Source organism: Mastomys coucha, unplaced genomic scaffold (genome assembly GCF_008632895.1).
Source record: "Mastomys coucha isolate ucsf_1 unplaced genomic scaffold, UCSF_Mcou_1 pScaffold6, whole genome shotgun sequence".
Classification (NCBI taxonomy): Eukaryota; Metazoa; Chordata; class Mammalia; order Rodentia; family Muridae; genus Mastomys; species Mastomys coucha.
In genome coordinates, this window is record NW_022196912.1 from 56,265,261 (window position 1) to 56,284,655 (window position 19,395).

General features: G+C 39.8%; 1 protein-coding gene across 7 annotated transcripts in view; it reads left to right on the forward strand.

Moving 5' to 3' along the window:
• The window catches only part of Dock4 (dedicator of cytokinesis 4), a 411,188-nt gene that overhangs the window by 214,996 nt on the left and 176,797 nt on the right, over window positions 1–19,395 (forward strand). For all 7 annotated transcript variants that reach the window (XM_031357369.1, XM_031357376.1, XM_031357375.1 and 4 more), the window contains exon 8: window positions 1,611–1,762. In XM_031357369.1, the coding sequence (XP_031213229.1) occupies window positions 1,611–1,762 (152 nt within the window). The remainder of the gene's footprint in view (window positions 1–1,610; window positions 1,763–19,395) is intronic.

The window sequence follows — 19,395 nt, forward strand, 5'->3', positions numbered from 1 at the left end:
TGTTGTACACAGCAAGAAACTGTCACAAACAAACAAGCTGACAGTGTATATAGATTGTACAATGTTGGCCCTATTTAAGAGGCCACAATTCTTGCTTCTTCTATTGTACTTTACTACAGGGGCAGTTTTCCAGGTATTCTGACTTCCCAAGCTCAAATCAAAACACCCTTTTGGGCTCTTTTTACAATATAGAGTCCCCCTTTCATCACTCTTGGTGTTCGGTTGTGTATGTATCTGTGTGTGCGTTTGTGCCTCTCTGTGTGTGTGTATGTGTGCATGCATGCATGCACATGTGTGCGCGTTTGTGTCTGTGTGTGTCTGTATCTCTCTGTCTGTCTGTCTGTCTGTCTATGTCTGTGAGCATCTGTGTGTATGAATGGGTGGGTGTGTCTTTGTGTATTCACACATCAGTTTTCCTGGCATTTTATCCCGCTGGTTGGTTCTTGTCTCCATGAAGTGTGGAATGCTTCTATGTCTGTTTACTGTTGCATTCCCAGCACTTAGCGTGAAGTAGATACCTAACAGGTATTTACTGACTGGGCACTTGTTCTCATGGTCTCCCACCTGTAGCCCCATAGGTGATTTCTTTCCTTCCTGGACTGTCTGGACTTTTCAATGCTATCCCTTTACCCTAAGTTTGACAACAGTTGAGTGCAGTGAGGACAAGATGAGAAGGAATACCCTAGAGTTTCTTCCTAACCTTAGCTTCCTTATAGGCTCCATGACCATCTCTCCAGAGCTCCATAGGGAGTTAGGAACACGCCCTTGCTTTAGTGGTACCATAAGACTTGTCACTGCCTCATTCTGAAACCACAGAAGCTTCGTGGGTTAGTATAATTTTCAAAGTAAAATTTAAAAGTATGATCAATGAGAAGTTATAGAAATGTTCTTCAGCTTTCATTTATCAAATGATCTGTAACTGTAGTTTGAAGGGTTTTTTGTTTGTTTGTTTGTTTGTTTGGGGGGTTATTTTGTTGTTGTTTTGTTTCCTGTTCTGAGTATTAAACATAAAGTCTTGTATATCCTATGCTAAGCAAGTGCTCTACTACTGGGCAACATTTCTAAAATACATATATACATCTCTAACATACATATATCTCAAACATACATACATACACACACACACACACACCAGACACACACATATGGACAGAAGGGTGGGAGAGGGAGAGAAGAAGGGAGAAGTTGTGCAGTCTGGCCTTGAACTCTGTAGGCAGATTGGTCTTAAACTTGAAATCTTCCTGCCTCTACCTCCCAAGCTACTGGGTTTACAAGCAACCCTACCAGGCTAGCTCTCTTGTCTATTCTCTAGGATGACTGGTTTGGTCTCATCCTGCAAGTTGATTAAGATCACAGAAATTCTTTGAACTTCCTCCTTCCTGAATCTATGCCATGAGTTTATATCTCCTTAGCATTAAAAATTTAAAGGAAATCTTAAAGCAGTAGACTTGATGAAGCTAGAAGAAAATTTGAAATTTAGATTAGATACTGAATCTAGCATGAACAAAAATTGTACTATAGGCAGTCCCCAGTACTCCAAGGCATTGTGCCATTGTTTTTTTTTCAGTCTGTGCTGATGTGTTTTTCCTGGTGGGGTGGGTATCATTCAGATGGAACATCGACATCGGAAGAAAGACACCCCTGTGCAGGCCAGCAGTCACCACCTCTTTGTCCAGATGAAGAGCCTCATGTGTTCCAACCTGGGAGAGGAACTGGAGGTCATCTTTTCGCTCTTTGACAGTAAAGAGAATCGCCCAATCAGGTAATGGCATGTGGACACAGGACTTGAGTTTCTTGTAACTATGGTGGATTTGCATATTAGATGCTTTCAGATAATTTAATGCTTTCAGATAATTTTTTTTTTTTATCTACCAGCCTCAGTTCATTTTATAAAACTCCGCGTTTCTCATTTACCTTCCCTCTAGATGTTTTCATTAAGGTTGGATAGATTTGAGGATTCCTGGGAAATCAAAAGATCTATAGAATCCTATGTGGCCTCGGTACCAAGCTTGCTTTCATTTTAGTTGCTTTGTGTAATGGTTACTTATGGAAATCAGCACCTTTTGTCTTTCAGTTTTTCAGTAAATAGTAGCATCGATCTTTCTGTGTCTGGATCAATGGTACAGAGGAAGAGCTTTGCAGATCCTCCCCGTCGAAGCAGCAGAGCTGGGAAAAGCACAAAGTTTGTGCTTGTGTCAGTGCTCTCTTACCTGTCATGGCTCTCTGTGCTAGGCTTTTCATTATGAGTTTTGGCTTTGTAGGGTGTGAGGAATCAAGTCCCAGGCCTTATGCCTGCTAAGTGACTCCCTGTTGCTAAGTGCTATCCCCAGCCCAGACTTTTAATGGGTAGGGAAAGACTTAGAGTGGATGCTTTGTGCACCCAGCCAAGCATTTGAACTCTTCCTGAGACTTTAAAAGAACTATATTTACTTTGAATGGAAGTATAAAGTCCTTTATGTTTTAAAGGAAGGTTTCACATTTAAATTATGAATTAGGATGGAAGTACTCGAGTCACACATAATGATCCATTTGTACAGTGCTTTTAAGAGTACTTAATAAAATAAATAGCAAGGCTCTTAAGTAACTCTCAGCCACACACACTGATTCATAAATGGAGTAATCTAGGAGTACTTTCCTGTTTTTCTGGGAAATATATGTGAAGTCTTTATTTTAATGCACTTGTAACAATATCACATGATAGATAACTTCACTGAATTAGTTTTTATGTACTGATAAGTGTGACTTTTATTTCTTGGTATATGAAATGTGGAAGGTGGTGTTTTTGTGAAGTGAGGCTATATATGAAGTGTGGTAGTAACAATGATAATACGCTTCCAGAATCAACCAGAAACACAGTTGGAGGAAATGAATTGGTATCCTTGAAGAAATTTTCCCATCGCAAATTAATTCTCAAAGGGAAGAAAAGGATTTAAAGTACGGACCTGTTATAGCTCTGCACTTAAGGCCTATGAATGATTCTTAGCAATAACACCCACTTTTCTTTGTTGTTCTTTATTTTTGTCTTTTAGAGACAAGGTCTCATTCACTGTGTCACCTCAGCTATCCTAGAACTCTCAATGTAGATCCAGGCTGCCATAGAACTCTCAGAGATCTGCCTGCTTCTGCCTCCTAAGTGCCATGAATAAAAGATCTTTGCCACCATATCTGGTTTGGCATTGTCATTTTCTATTGAAATGTTTTTGGTTTACCTATAGTTTTACACAATCTTGAAAACTTTGGATGTATGATATACTCTCAGTTATGTTTTTAAGAAGGGTATCAAGTGTGAAAGAGCTCTTCAGCTTGTTTCTATTAATATGAAATTCTGAAAAATAAATTCCCATATTTTTCACAAATACTGTAGTTGAGTTCACAAAACAAACAGTTCAATGATTTTTATATTGGTATTAATAGAATGATAACTGATATAAAATTATCAATATGATTAATAACAGAGTCAATATCATACCATTATATTTTTATCATATTTACCACACCATAAAGATATACTTAATAATTTATAATAGTGCCAGGCAGTGGTGGCGCATGGCTTTAATCCCAGCACTTGAGAGGCAGAGACATGCAGATTTCTGAATTCAAGGCCAGCATGGTCTACAGAGTGAGTTCCAGGACAGCCAGAGAAACCCTGTCTTGGGAAAAAAAATGATAATAGTAACATCATTAAAATTAATTGATTTAATATTAGCTTCTTTTGGTTTCTCTTGCTGAAAACATTTTCAAATTTTGTAAAACATTCCATTTAGGAGTCCATGTTCAGCACTTCTTGTGATTGGTTCCTATTCCCTTGGTAAAAATAGGAAAATAGCCTGTGCTTAAGATCCCCAATAATAGTGCATTTTTGGTATCCAATTTAAGCCAGAAAGTACCTTTCTCCAGGCCAGCAATGTCTCTGGGCTAAGAATTCATCTGTAGCCTTCCTGCCCTCACTCCTCAGTCCCTTCATATTCTGTAATGACATGAGGAAGAGTCAAGCTGGAATTCCTCCCTACCTTGCTTCCTGATGGGGCTGCACGTGTCTCCCTTCTCTCAAACTTAAATACTAGGTATTTGAACAGTACTGGATCTGATTGTTTATCTTCCTGAGGCTGACACAGAGAACACAGTGATCAAACTTCCATGTAACGCAGAGCCTTATGTCCCTTCCTGAAGAGGCACAAGATGTAGACATCTTAATACTGGCCTTATTAGTGATGCAGCAACTGTGACCTCTTGCCTTGGCCTTTTTTCTTTGGTCTTGGAACTCAGAACAGTTCTTGCTTCCTTTAGTCCATGGTCACATCATCTTAGAACTGCAAATTTAAACTGTGCTTTTAGTGCCTTGTGGGAATACTGGTTTTGTTTCTGTTGCTGTGATAGATGGCATCACTAAAAACAGCTTGGGCTAGAAGGGGCTTATTTGGGTTATAGTCCATCATCAAAGGAAGCCAAAGCAAGGGTGTAAGAGGAACTTGGCAGCTGGAAATGAAGCAGAGACCAGTGACTACTGGCTTGCTTTTCTCTGGCTTGTTCAGCTCCTTTTTCAAAGGGCCCAGGCCCACCAGCCAGGGATGGCACAGTCCATAGCAGGCTGGGCTCTCTCCTTCATCAGTTAGCAATTAAGAAAATGCCCTCTAGACTTGCCCATGGGCCAGTCTGATGGAGACAGTTCCTCAACTGAGCTTTCCTCTTCCCAAGTGACTCTATTTTGTGTCACTTGACAAAAACAATCAGCACAATGAGTTCGTCACCAGGCATTTTATTGTCATCATTTATTATCGATAATACAGATACTGAAACCAGCGTGAGGCTCCAGAAGTAATCTAGTCTATAGAAATTGGTTTCTAAAATCGAATCCTTTGAGAGGATTCTTTTATAACATTTTCCATTTGCTTATTCATGGGGCATGTCATTGCCCACGTGGAGGTCAGTAAACAGCTTGTGGAGTTTATGCACTTCTTAACTTTGTCTTGTACTATGTGGGTCTCTGGAAGAGAGTCAGAATTTTGAGCTTAGCAGTGAGTTTCGTGCTGATCTCCAAGTCACCCCAAAGAGTGTGACATGATTGTATATGTTTCTGCATGATCAGTGGGATCGTTCATATGTCATGGCACACAATGTGCAAATTCTGAGGGCACATTTTTGAAATTAGTGGTCCCCTTCCATGTTTACATACCTTCCAGGGGATCACACTGGGTCACCAGGTTTGTATAGCAAGTGTTCTTACTGCTGACCAATGTTAGCAGCTCCTCCCAGAGGACCTGAAGGTCTGTGGGGCAGTGCCAGCTGCTCATCTCTTCCAAGGATGAAAAGCTTAAATTCTGACCTCACAGATATCCAGTACAAAGGGAGCCAGCATGAGGTATCACCTTCCTATATGTCTACCAAAAATGTGAAGTACGCAACATCCCCTTGAGTCCCGACCAAGGCAGATGGTTTTGAGCTTTTAAGTCCCTAAATCATCCCTTGACTGAAGCTTTGTTTTAAAACCCTGGTTTTTGGTTTCTAAACAGTTATTGAATCTGCCTGAAGGTGGCCCGGGAGATTGGGATTCTGATCATGGTATGGACCCTCCTTAGTGTAAAGCTCAGAAAGGAGGGAGGCATGTTCTGACAGCATCTGGTTAGCATATGCCTACCTCACATCATCATTCAAGTTTGCTCTCCTCAGCTACTTGGATAGCAGCACACCAGCCCATAGAGCCTAGTAGTGATCATTGAAAATTACAGACTATTCATTGAAGTCCAATACAACCTTCATATAACTTCTTTCTATGAAAGATAATTATTTGTTCAAAAAATGAGTTTGCCACATTGTTTCACATGAGCAAAACATTTTCAGAGAACATTTATCTAGCTGGAAGATTGATTTCCTCATTCCACAAGGAATAGCTGGGGAAGGCAGGGAGGGAGAGTGCCCTCTGTATCTTTGGTACCTTATTTTATTATATTCATGGAGCAAACACCTATATAATGCTCTTTATATGTCAAACACTATTCTAAGTTCTTTTAAAAATATTTCCTGACTGAGTTCTTACAACTAGCTTATGAGGTACGTATTACTAGTATTCGTTGGTTTGTAGATGATGCAACCTAGAGACCTTGCCCACAGTCAAGTGAAGCTGGTACTTTAACAGGGTAGGCTGTGTAGGAATCAATATTTCCTATCCCCACTCCATATTCCTTATCTGTCGTGTTCATAATGTGCAGCGTTCTTCCCCAGTCATTTTATGTTTACCGTTAAATGTGAAGTAAGGGGTCTATATAGAGCTCATCCTTTTAAGATCTAGAATGGTAGAAACTTGAGCTTTGATGATTGGACAGGAAGGATCAAGTAATGAGGAAGAGGCTACACTGAAGCAGAGGGGAAATCACTGATGGCCCCAGGCCCCATAGGAGAGGAGCATCAGGAAACAGACTTGAGTTTGCAAACGGGAGATTAGTCGAGAGAAAGGAAGAGCTGAGGGTGTGGTTGCGAACTGTTTGAGCCTTGGGATGGGCCTGTGAATTGTAATTTTCCAGAGAAAGGGAACTGGCAGTCTATGCTACTGGGTTGCCTTTAGCTGGCACGTAAGAAATGACTCTTAAATGGGAAGTGGTGGTGCATGCCTTTAATCCCAGCACTTGGGAGGCAAAGGCAGGCAGATTTCTGAGTTTGAGGCCAGCCTGGTCTACAGAGTGAGTTCCAGGACAGCCAGGGCTACACAGAGAAATCCTACCTTGAAAAACCAAAAATAAAAAAAAAAAGAAAATAAGAGAAGAAAAGAAAAAGAAAAAGAAAGAAAGAAAGGAAGGAAGGAAGAAAAGAAGGAAGAAAAGAAGGAAGGAAGAAAGAAAGAAATGGCTTTGGCATCATGTGAGATACAAAGAATCATGGTGTAGTGCTTTACATAGGATGTGCAGCTGTACGTCAGTGTGTATCTTCCCTTCATACATGGTGCTTCATCTGCATCAGAGTGTAAATAATTCTGTCTAGTGAACTTCACTCTCTGGCCAGCCAGTTAGCTGAAAAAGTCAACTTCAGTGAGAGACTGTTATATGTTTGATTCTGAGCCTTGGCTTAGTGGTCGTTGTGTAACTTTGGTTCTTTTGTTTATGTAGTCTAAGTCCTTATTAATTAGCTTTGTAATTTTGTCTTGGGACTAATTCATCACTTTGGACTCAGAAGAGAATTTGGCCTGAGTACCACCCATTGATCCCTGGCTGGGGCAAGGCTGCTCATACACATCAGCTGCTGGCGTGGGCTATAAGAGAAATTAGCAGCAGGGTATGCTTAATCCTAGTAATTGCATAGATGAAGTTTACTTTCTGTTGGTTCCTTTTTCACATACTTTTCTGAAGTTAGATTTTTTTTTCTACTATTATGCAGTTAAACTCATTTTTCTTGAAAGGTTTCATTTCCATAGGAGCTTTCTTTTGCCTACAATTATGCTTTATTCAGTCCAATTCTGTCATTTAAGGGAGAGAGAAAGTACTGAATACAGTAGGTAAAGCACAGGCATTTTAAAAATCCAGATCCTTACTTAACTGTAAAATGGCTATTCTTTCTGTCTGTCTGGGAGAGACACACATCACCTGTGTCTTGTCCACCCTTGCAGTGTGGCTAAGTGGCCACACTCTGTGGTTAGAAAATCTGGGTAGAAATCCTGACTTTGCTCCATCAGCCTGGGCGTGTAACTGCACATCTCTTACAGCTGTTAACTGGTGGGACTTAATGAAGATAACAGTGCTTTCCTGGAGGGATTTCTTGAATGTTAAATGCATAGGATGTTGCTCCGTACCCAGGAGTTTATCGGTGGGTCCTGGCTATGGGGAGGAGGATTTTTGAACCCATAGAGGAAGTATACATTTCCCTAGCTAGATGTATGTGGTGGCTACCCTTTCATTCTTCCAGAAATCATACATTCCAAGGAATGGGTGATGTTTTAGCTAAGAAATCGCAGTTACTTAAAGTTTAGAGAGACCTACTAGCAAAAGGGTAATATGCAGTACATTTTATGTTAGCCAGGAGTGCTCAAGAAATGGGAATCAGAAGCCTGAAGAGGGATTGCATCCTGAAACACTGCAGTGGGAACAGGAGTAAGGAAGTTGGGAATCCTGTGTCCAGATGCGGAGAGTCTTATAAAATTGCTATGAATAGCTTCTTATAAAAAAAGCTATGAATAGCTTCCAGTGGCCCTGTTCAGAAGCAGACATAATATAAGAGCTTAGGATATCTATATATCTGTGTATAGTACTATATAGCAAGGTTAATAGCGCCTTTACAGGTTTTAATCCCCCTGCTCTATGCTAGCTGTCTTGTTTGTTTCACTACTTGAAGCTTACCATGACCTGATCAGACAAGTTCGCCATCTACATTTTTACATAATTTAGAAATATTTAGTGTTTTGACTGTGATAGGTTGTAGGCCTAGGTCTGGTTTTGTAATTTCATATTACAACACTCAATAAAATTTGTAATCTTTCCAAAACAAAGAAAAGCAGTGTAAGGAAAATGGCCCAGCCAGACTAGCAAGGGGCACAGTGCACAGAGTTAAAATAGGTAGAGGAGGCATTCGTAGCCCCTCCTTGAATTGTGGCAGCGACAGTGGTTCTATCAGGCCCAGAGCATTTCCTGCTGTGTCTAGACATGTTGGCACAGATTCACTGTGGGTGTCTGTCCAGCAGTGACCCATAGAGACCTTCCCCGGGGCCTCCTGTTGACAAGCACAACTGTTTCCCACTTCCCTCTTCTCCATCATTTGATTGTTCCAGCAGGTGCTTGGGGATTGGTGGTGTTGTCACCTCCAAATTAATCACATCTGTGCTTTATCCCTCATTTGTTCACTCTTGTGCTACACATGAGAAAAATGGACCACAAATACTGGTTGCCTGTAATGGTAGTGATTTTAAGGAAGCTACTGGAGCAGAGGTAGGGGTGGAAGGGGGATACAAATATGAAGACTTGAACAAGGAAAGGTTTTATTCAAATCTAGAACACACTTTGTATCACATAACCACTCTAATTTTTTTTATATAGCATTTTATGGTAAGAAAAACTAGAGTTTTAGAAAACCCGAAACTCACAGAGTACATGAACTTGATTAGGCTTCTCTTTTGCTTTGCATTTATGCAGGCAGCTTGAGTCTCTTAAGTAGTGGTGTATTTATTATACAAGGACAGCAGAAAGCCCTCTTCTCCCTAATCCTGCTTTTTAAGGCAGGAGCAGGTTAGTGAGCCTCCCCTCACTAGTATCATGGTCGTCTCTGTCTTTCTTCATGAACACCCAGGTTGCTTCCTGTAGGGCATTCAGAATAATTTAGTTTTCCTGGAGTCTCTATGGGATAAGCCTCTGTCACACATAGTAAGTACTTCACAAGGACTTCTTTGGTATTCGGTGCCATTTATGTCACAGAAGAATTTGGCATTGACAAAGGAATGATCAAAGGTGTGCCTCTATCCTCCCTTCACCTTCAGGTTCTCAGCATCTTGCAGAGTACTTGATACTGTAGGGGGAGGGGGGACGGGTGTGTAGTGATGCAGTTAAAGGAAGCTTTTATGTTTTGCTTTCCTGTTGAGGCAAAGAGTTAAAAGACCATGCCATTAGTCCCTTAGTCTTGCTATCATCCTTCCCCTCCAGGACTCAGATAGGGATGTGCTGCTTAATAAGAGAGAGCCAGAGCGTTGAGTGCATCAGTAAGAGTTGTTTCATGTTACACTGTGCTCTCAGACCTGTCTCCAGGGAGCCACCATTTGCAAACACTGTCATGCTGAAAATAATAGTACATAAAAATCATCGGGTGAAGGCCTGGTGTTATCCCCTAAGCAGTTGGAAGTTTTGGATTATAAGTTAAGCAGGGAGTGCCTACTTTATGGCAGTTCAGCATGTGTATTTCACACCACTACTGTGCAGTTATGGACGCCTGCTCAATCACGCATTTAGCCAGCAAATAAGCTCCACCTAAGGCCAAATGCTCATCTAGAGAAGGCATAAAGAAAACCACATCTCCCAAACCTTATATTCTACTTAGGTTCAAAATGCTGAGAAAAATAAGGGTAGTTTCTGTGTTTTGCCTTTATATAGTATGGTATATCAGGGTGTGGTAGTTAGTATGCATTTTGTTGGTTTGTTTGTTTGTATTTTGAGTTGTCTCACTATGTAGTCTTAGTTAGCCTGGAGCTTGCTATGTAGACCAGGTTGGCCTTGAACTCCTAGTGATCTTCCTGCCTCTGCCTCCAGAGTACTGGGATTATAGCCAGGAGCCACACTGGATTTCATATTCATAAACAAACAAAAAATTAAAAAAAAAAAAACTAACCCACAAAGAAAAAACCCTCAGAACATCCTTTTAGGATTAAAAAAATACACAAAAGATTTATTTATTGATACTAAGGGCTTGAATTGCATCGATTTTTTTTTTTTATTTAATCATTCTGTTTTCATTTACAGCTTCTTAAACTTTATTTTTCTTTGTTTTCAAAGGCCTACTTCACCCCTAAGTATATAGAAAGCTTTGATTTACTTGTGTTTAACATTCCTTATTAAAAATGGTCTCCTAACAAAAAAAATTAGTATTTCACAAAGTCAAAATAACGACCATGTCTAGATCAGACTGATTTCTCCTTCGCAGAATGTCAGGGATACAGTGCTTGCAGTGATCAAATGGTGTGAACTCTAAGAACTAGCGTAAGACACTCACCGCTCCTGCAGACCATCATGCTCCCTGGCCCTGGTCTTGTGGACCCTCCTCCTACGTATGTCTACTTCTGCGCCCTCTGCTCAGAAGCAGCTTGCTTTCCTGTTAATCTTCTAACACATTCCCTGGAGAAAGATGAAAGCGTGTGCTCTCCTCCCTAACCCAATTAATTCTTAGTCAGAATTCAAAAGGTCTAGGGATGGCATTTCTATACAGGTGTGACTATACTTTTTAAAATTCATCTTACCCCACAACACCTTCATTATCTCCCCTTCTCCTGTCTGTTTCTTGCTGGCCCACATTTCTTGCTGGCCCATGTCTCTCCCCAAGTAGTCCCCTCTTCATTTCATACAGATTCCATATGCTCCTTCCCTCTTCTCTTAGTTTCTAGATTTTCATTTCCTGACATACATAGAGACATGCACATGCTTAGACACATTTCTTTCCCCACTTACGTTTCCGTTCTGCAAATGATGTAAACATGTGGTATTCCTCTCTGAGTCTCTGTTACTTTACTAACATAGCAATCTACCAATGCATCTGTTTGTGCACACGGAGGCTGGTTCTCTGTCTTTACTAGTATGAGTAGTGCAGGAATCAACAGAGATGTGCAATTTTCTCAAACTTAAAGTCTGGTAGTGATATGGCTAGATCATGGTAGTTAACGCTTTTAATGTTTTATATTGATTCCCACAGTGGCTTTACCAATTTACATGGCCCTCCACCAGTGTTTCTGGGTTCTTCCTTTTTCCCTGAATCCTTGCTTACATTGGTTGTTATTTCTTTCTTGGTGGGCTCTTCTGATTGGTATGAGATAGACTCATAAAGCAATTTTAGTGTACATTTTACCAATGGCTAAAGGTGTTGAAGAAAATTTCATTTGAGACACTCTCTGTTCAGTTTGTTGGCCCACCAATTATTGTGTAATTTGGGGGTTTGTGACATATGGCTCTTTATGTATTCTAGCTATCAGGCCTATACAAAGACTTTTTCTCCTATTGTATAGGCCACCCCTTTAGTCTGGTGATTGCTTCTTTGCACTACTGAAATCTCACAAAATGCTACTTGACAATTCTAGTGTTGTTATGATGTTGAAATCCTTCTCAGAGTATCCTTGATACATATTTCCTAGGTCATTTAATTATATAGCATTTACCTTTTTAAGAATTTCCCCCAAGAGGGAAATTTATGGATTTTGAAATTAGAGTCATTGCGATATGTCATGCAGCCAGACCCACCACCACCACCACCACCACCACCATCATCATCATCATCATCATCATCATTTTTAACTGTTTCTTTAGTGTGGTGATTGTGCAGTGCTATGAAACAATAGACATGTGATTGTTTATCCCTTTAAGAGAATTGTATCCCTTTTATCTTTAAAATTTGTTGTCTTAGAGAGTTTTGTTTCACTTTTTTATTATGCAAAGAAAATAGCAAAAGGTAGTTTCAGATTGTGCTACTGATGTTGATAGTTAAAATTTAGCTTATACTTTAAAAATGTATCTACTCGTGTGACATTTAATCCTTTACCTGACACAGCTATCAGATGGTTTGGTCAGTCTCTCCCTAGCAGATATTTATACAGAATCTAGCCTTCGATATTAACAGAAAGAGTGTTGCTTTCTTAGGTGAGTGAATTGCTTTGCACAGTCTGTCTCCATAGACTTCCTGTTTCCATTTCTTTTTACTCCAAGGATCACATGATCATAATGCTACTTTAGTTTTAAAATGAGTGCACTAATGATCTTATCTAGTAAGACTTTTCAAAGAAATGGCCTGCCATTAGTGTTGGTCTTGTGGTTGAGGAAGAAAAGGGGAAAGTCTTTGTCTATGAGCTAGCTTTGTTTCCTGTTTGGGGATACTTAAGACAGCTATAAAAAATAAAAATTAGAATTGGTTAAGACCTGGGCTTAAGGCTCCTTAATATAACTAGATCTTAATCGTGGAGAAAAGTTTTCAGCCACCCATCAGGATCTCCTTGTTAGGAACTGGTCATTGCAAGAGACAGTAGTAACTAAGCAGATGAGAGACCTCCGGATAAGGTTAATGTGTCTCCTCGCTTTCCACTGGGCAGTCATTCTCTTGGAATACAGTGTCTCCCCAGCCATCATCCACTCGTGAGAACCAGATCTCAGTGTCCAGAAGGCAACTGAGGGCTGCTTCCACACCTCCTGCCCACTTTCCACAGCGACCTGAGGTAGCACTAACATTACCTCAGCCTGTTATGATGCTGATTAGGCTTTTCCATTTCCAATGTTTCCCACTGAAGAGAGGGATACAGTTATAGCACTCTGCATGGTATTGGGCTGGAGAGAGGAACTTTTTTCTCAGCCATTTGTTACATACCTCTGTAACAGAAGACGAACTGAGGGGAGAAGATGATGGATGGGTTGGCACACACACTTGGAGGCAGAAAGAAGCAGGAGCATCAGAAATGTGAGGACAATTTGGGCTGCTCAGTTCTAACGACAGCAGGGCAACACAATGTCTCAAAAATAATGATGATGGAGGAGGAAAGGGAGGAGGATGAGGAGGAGGAGGAGAAGGAGGAGGAGGACGAGAAGAAGAAGAAGAAGGAGAAGAAGGAGGAAGAGAAGGAGGAGGAGGAGGAGGAGGAGGAGGAGGAGGAGGAGGAGGAGGAGTTAATCTATACATGGGAGATAGCCAGGGAATGAGTAATTTTCTGAGGTGGTTTTGAATTTCAGCTTATATAGCATCTTCACGAACAGTGTATTTTAAGAGAAGAGACTAAACAAAAGAAGGTATTGAGTTTCTAAGGGGCAACAATTAGTGGGAAGGCAAATAAATGGCAAAGGTTGGCTTGATAAAATAAAAGTGGTTGATGTGGCACATCTGCCGCTGACTCTAGGCCCACAAAGGCCTACTGTGCTCTTCATTAGTGACTACTATTCTCCCAGATAGAAGAGTAGGTGGGGTTGTTTTTGTCAGGGTCCTGCTTTTAGGCAGAGTGAGGAAGGACAGAATTCTCTGTATTTCCTGCTTCTCAACTGTCTTTATTGCAGCAAACCTTATGCCAGTTTGCCAGTTTGGAGTATTTTGGTGTAGCATAGTCTATTCTCTTAGAAAACATCATTGGAAGCATTTTGCACTGTTGGTCAAAATCATTTGAGATAAAGAGGAGAAGCGTTTGAGATTTCCTTTTTTTATAAGATATTTTCTTTATTTACATTTCAAATGTTCTCCCCTTTTCCGGTTTCCCCTCCAAAAACGCCCCTTGTTCCTCCCCAACCCCTGCCCACCAACCCACCCTCTCCTGCTTCCTGGCCCTGGTATTACCCTACACTGGGGCATAGAGTTTTCATAGGACCAAGGGCCTCTCCTCCCATTGATGACCGACTAGGCCATCCTCTGCTACAGCAGGAGCCATGAGTCCCACCATGTGTACTCTTTGGTTGGTGTTTAGTCCCTGGGAGCTCTAAGGGTACTAGTTAGTTCATATTGTTGTTCCTCCTATGGGGCTGCAAACCCTTTCATCTCCTTGGGTCCTTTCTCTAGCTCATTGGGGACCCTGTGCTCAGTCCAACGGATGGCTGTGAGCACCTACTTCTGTATTTGCCAGGCACTGTCAGAGCCTCTCAGGAGTCAGCTATATCAGGCTCCTGTCTGCAGGCACTTGTCAGCATCCACAATAGTGTCTTGGTTTGGTTATTTTATATGGGATGGATCCCCAGGTGGGGCAGTATCTGGATTGTCATTCTTCAGTCTCTGCTCTACACTTTGTCTCTGTAACTCCTTCCATGGGTATTTTGTTCCCCTTTTCTAAGAAGGCATTGAAGTACCCACACTTTGGTGTTCCTTCTTCGTGAGTTTCATGTGGTTTGTGGGTTGTATCTTGGGTATTCCGAGCTTCTGGATTAGTATCCAGTTATCAATGAGTGCTTACCATGTGTGTTCTTTTGGGATTGAGTTACCTCACTCAGGAAATAACAGGACCATTGAGACTTCCTAATACTTCCATTGCATTCCATTCTAGATAGAGACCTTAATGCCCATTCCGTTGAGCTCTGCTGTTGATGCCTGCACTGTTGACCTTTGGCACTAATGCCCACACTTTTGCGCTCTGCCGTTGCCCATCCCAGTGTTACCATCATTTCATCCTCAGTTTCTGGTGCCTCACACCTCTGTCCTAGAGGATAAGTATTAACTGTTATACAACACAACATAGCTAGACTTACGGCATTAAGAATTTTCAAAGATGCTCTATTGAAGTTTGGATTAATTTTGCTATTGTTGGTTTGGATGAGGCCATTGTCTTCCCTTATTTTCCCAATTAGCTCATAAAAACATGGCCCTTTAAATGTTTACTTTCCACTTTATTATTACTAACTTTCAGGCTATAAATAAGTTTCAAGTGGTAGAAATAGTCAAACTTTTTAAAAAGTATTCTTTGTAATTTTTTATAGATTAATTAACTCATGATCTTTTGCACCATTTGGTTCAAACCAAGATATTAATCATTCCCATATTTTGGATGAAATTCAAGTTGTGTGACTTTGACATGCATTAAATCCTCCATAATTTGATTATTATGTGAGAAGTGGCTTAGATTGATAATAGGAATTTATATTGGGAAATAGTAAATTGCCTTATAAAGTATAAATCTCTTTGAAATATAAGAATATATGTCATATAAAAATATCAAAATCTCTAGCATTGGTCATTTGAATGTTCAGTTTCCTTGTTCTTTGAATGGAGCATTCTATATAGGAATAGTATACTGGGAGGGCCACTTAGTGCTATTTCTCAAGGGACCTTCTCAGATCTGGCCTGGTGGCCTCCTGGACCTACAGCCTTTGTAACCAAATGGATCATGATTCAGAGTGGTTGAAGAAAACAGTGGAAGACAGAAGCACCCCGAAGAGAAAGGAAGAGGTGTCATAGTTACTTCAGTCCCTTAATGTGTTTCTCATGGCATATTGTGTCAGTAGCATAAGGATATCTCTACTGACGTACACTGTTGAGTATACCCTTTCCATTTGTAGAGGTCTCACTTAGGACCTTGGAATTAGTAGCTTGCCTGAATATAACATGAGTTATTTTCTGGCTTAATTGTTTAAACTTTATTATTTTCAAGTATTTTTTCAGTTTTACTGATAGTCTTTAAAACATTTATTCCTTGTAACACAGTCTTGCTCTTCTCTGTCAATTCCTGAATTACTCTGGTTTTGTTTTTGTTTGTTTGTTTTTGTTTTTTTTGTTTTTGTTTTTGTTTTGTTTTTTTTTTTTTTTTTTTTGGTTTTCTAGGGTTTCTCTGTGTAGCCCCTGCTGTCCTGGAACTCACTCTGTAGACCAAGCTGGCCTCGAACTCAGAAATTCGCCTGCCGTTGCCTCCCAAGTGCTGGGATTAAAGGGGTGCACCACCACCGCCCAGCAATTACTCTGTTTTTAAAGACAGGGTACCACTGTGGATATGAGCCAAGACTCTGCAGTCAGATGCTGCATGTTAAGATGGCTTCCTCCTTGACTACCCATGAACCACTGGGCAGCTTGCTCCATGTCTCAGGCTCCAGATTTCTCATGTATCAGACGGGGAGGTAGTGCTTCCTACTCTGTAGGGCAGTTTTGGGAATTGAATGAGATATTTGTAAAGCTTAAATTATATAATCTGGCACAAAGTATATAGTTTCCTTCATTAGTTTTCTTCGGGCGCTCTGCCATGGTTGCTTATTTATAATCCTCTTTCACTCTCTTTTTTTTTTTCCATATCCTTATTAGAAGGTAGGTTATAAATAATAAATAAACATGATTTGTTCTTTATTTCCAATGAAAGAATTAGTCAGTAGAATTTATAGTCATAATTTATAATGGCTCACATATAGAATTCAGGTGATTCTAAATTTCCCCAGTAGTGAAGTTCTTGCTCGAGGAGAACACAGCAAGCAGCACATAATAAACTCAAATAATGATTTTTTCTCTACTTATAATATATCAACCGTCATTTTCCAGTGTTCCTGACATTCTTTTGTTTAATCTTTTAAGAAGAAAGCATTAGAAAACATCATGTCACTGTATATGTTAAAATTATTGTCCTTTTTGAATTATGTTTACCTTTTAAGTATTGTACATCACACTGTTTTATTTATCCCATTTAGTATAATAAAGATATAAAATGTACATGGGGACAGGAGTAAATGAAGTGATCTAGAAGATCGAGAATTCAGAGCTACCATGCCCTAGTGAGGTGACTCTTGACAACTGGTCATGAAGTACCATCAATTCAACTGTTGCTGGGAAATTCTGTATGCATTCCTACTGGAAATTTACTTTTCAAGACCTTTAGGGAAAGAGGACATGTTGGGAAGGAATTAAAGCTTCTAGCTACGTGAAATTTTTAGTTTTGTTTTGCCTTAAGAAAGTTGCTTAGCTTGCCAGGCATGGTGGTAGATGCTATTAATCCTAGCACTCAGGAGGTAGAGACAGGCAGATATCTATGAGTTTGAGGACATCCTGATCTACAAAGCAAGTTTTAGAACAGCCAGGGCAGTTGAACAGAGAAACCCTGTCTTGAAAAAAACAACAAAAATCAAATAATCCAAGAGTTGTTTAGTCTAATCAAGGTCTGCCATGTCATTGGTAGAAGCTGAAGATGTACATTTTGCTAATTATAAACCTAGTTCTAGTTGCTCTTTGTTGTAATAAGTCAGACCCACAAACTTTCTGAGGCAGAAAGGAATGGAAATTCCTTAATGAGGCATGCTCATCCCTAATATGATGCTTACAAGTTTACAAACGACTACTTGTTCTTCTCTCACACTTCCTAGGGAATTGCAGTATGAGCTTGCCTGAGACAGCATGGCAGAAATCCATTTGTGTATGGCCAATAACCTTTATATGAGACTGTCTCGAGACTGTCAGATATACTAGAACGAACTGGCTTTTGCTTGTTTGGTTTCTATCCTGGCTCAGAAAACGTATGTTATGGTAATCTCTAAATGTGAGAGTGGGGAATTATAGTTCAAAGGCTCTGAATTACATTACTGAAGGCCATTTTTTTCTACAACTATTTGCTGAGTAAGTAGTCGCTGTAGCAGTAAAGCTGAAAGGAAGCTTATTTTGTAAAACAGCACCATGTATGTCATAAATGAATAGACTGTCTTTTATTGGACATGGAGATTTTCTGTCTGGTTTTTAATAAATTGCAAATGACTTATTGCTTCATAGTATCCATTTTGAACCTATTTTTATCTTCCCTCTAAGGCATGCTTAAGCTGAAGGATATGTTGCTGGCTTAGTATGTATTGATGTTCTTTCTGGAACAGGATATGATATAGTATAATACTTGCATAATCAGGATTCTGTCTAGACCAGTGAAATTAAATAGTGACAGGGCAGAAAGGATCTCTTTCTGAAACAGAATTCTTTAGAAGATGTTTTTTATCCAAATACTGATGAAAGTTACAGATAGTGGATGTTTTTTAATAACAGTATTAAAGTTGAGGTTTTAATATGTAAAAATGTCTGATTTTTGCATATTAGTTTAATTGATTTTTTTCAATAGATAAATCGTAAGGTAGTGTGATATTTTCTCAGGTGCCTCAGTGAAGATAAAGAGAACTTCAGAGGGAAGGCCATTCACATTCTGACATGAGCCACACTCTCTGTGTCACAGACCAGGGGAGGGCACTTTACCGCTTGTGTTGTGTGCTAAGGTATTATGATTAGTAACTGTACATTAGTGATGGATCAGTGAGAAACCGAGTGACATCATCATTTAAACCTTAAGACTGCTTAAACCTTAGAAGTTTTGACTAAATAAAATCACATTCTTAAATCTTAGGCGAGTTTTGTCTTTGTTTAATAGAATTCTAGTAGAATTCATGTCCCTAGTCATATTTTCATTGAGAAAAACAAACTAACTTGTCAGGGAGCAAATTTCAACTAAGGACTCCTTTGCAGCCTGCTTAACCAAGATTAGTGCTTCCTTTGTTCTTGGCATGGAGAAGGAACGCATGGGAAAAGTTAGCTTGAACCCTCCGGGTCCTGTTTGGCATTAGTGCCACGTGAATATACCACATACGCAGATGGCTGTGCCGTTTTCTTTGTGAATTTTCAAGGCAGGACTCATTATGTAGCCCAGGCCATCCTCAAACTCATGACAATACTCTGGCCTTAGCCTCACAAGAGCTCAGCACCATACCTGTCTATTTCTCCTCAGACTAAGGAACTCTTGGCTCAATATCTGTGTAGAACAGAACAACGATTTAACTATAGTATAGAAACGAGTAAATATTTTCAACAAACACACAAGACACTTAGCCACTTTTTTTTTTTTTTTTTTTTGATCTTGGACAAAACTTTTACTTTAGTTTTCCCATCAGCTAAATAGGTAGCATAGTAGGTGTGCTTCCTCGGGTCATGATGAGTATCAACCAAGTCAGGCCAAGTGAAGATCTTAGCAGAGTGCCTGGTAAATGATGATTTCTCAAAAGGATTGACCTGTAGTGTGACATGTGAGCTGTAATCCCTTTGTTGTGAGATAAATCTGCATGTACTTCCTTTGATCATATCCTAAGTTGGAAATAATAATGAATTTGCTCTCACCGTGAAGAAAGCATAGGTATAGTCTTTAAAAAAAAAAAAACAACTTTTTTTGCATTATGATGAAAAAAGTTACGATTTCAATTTATCCAAATTTGTTAACATTTAAAAACATATTTCAATTAAATATAATTGAATCACATTCTTGTTTCCCTTTTG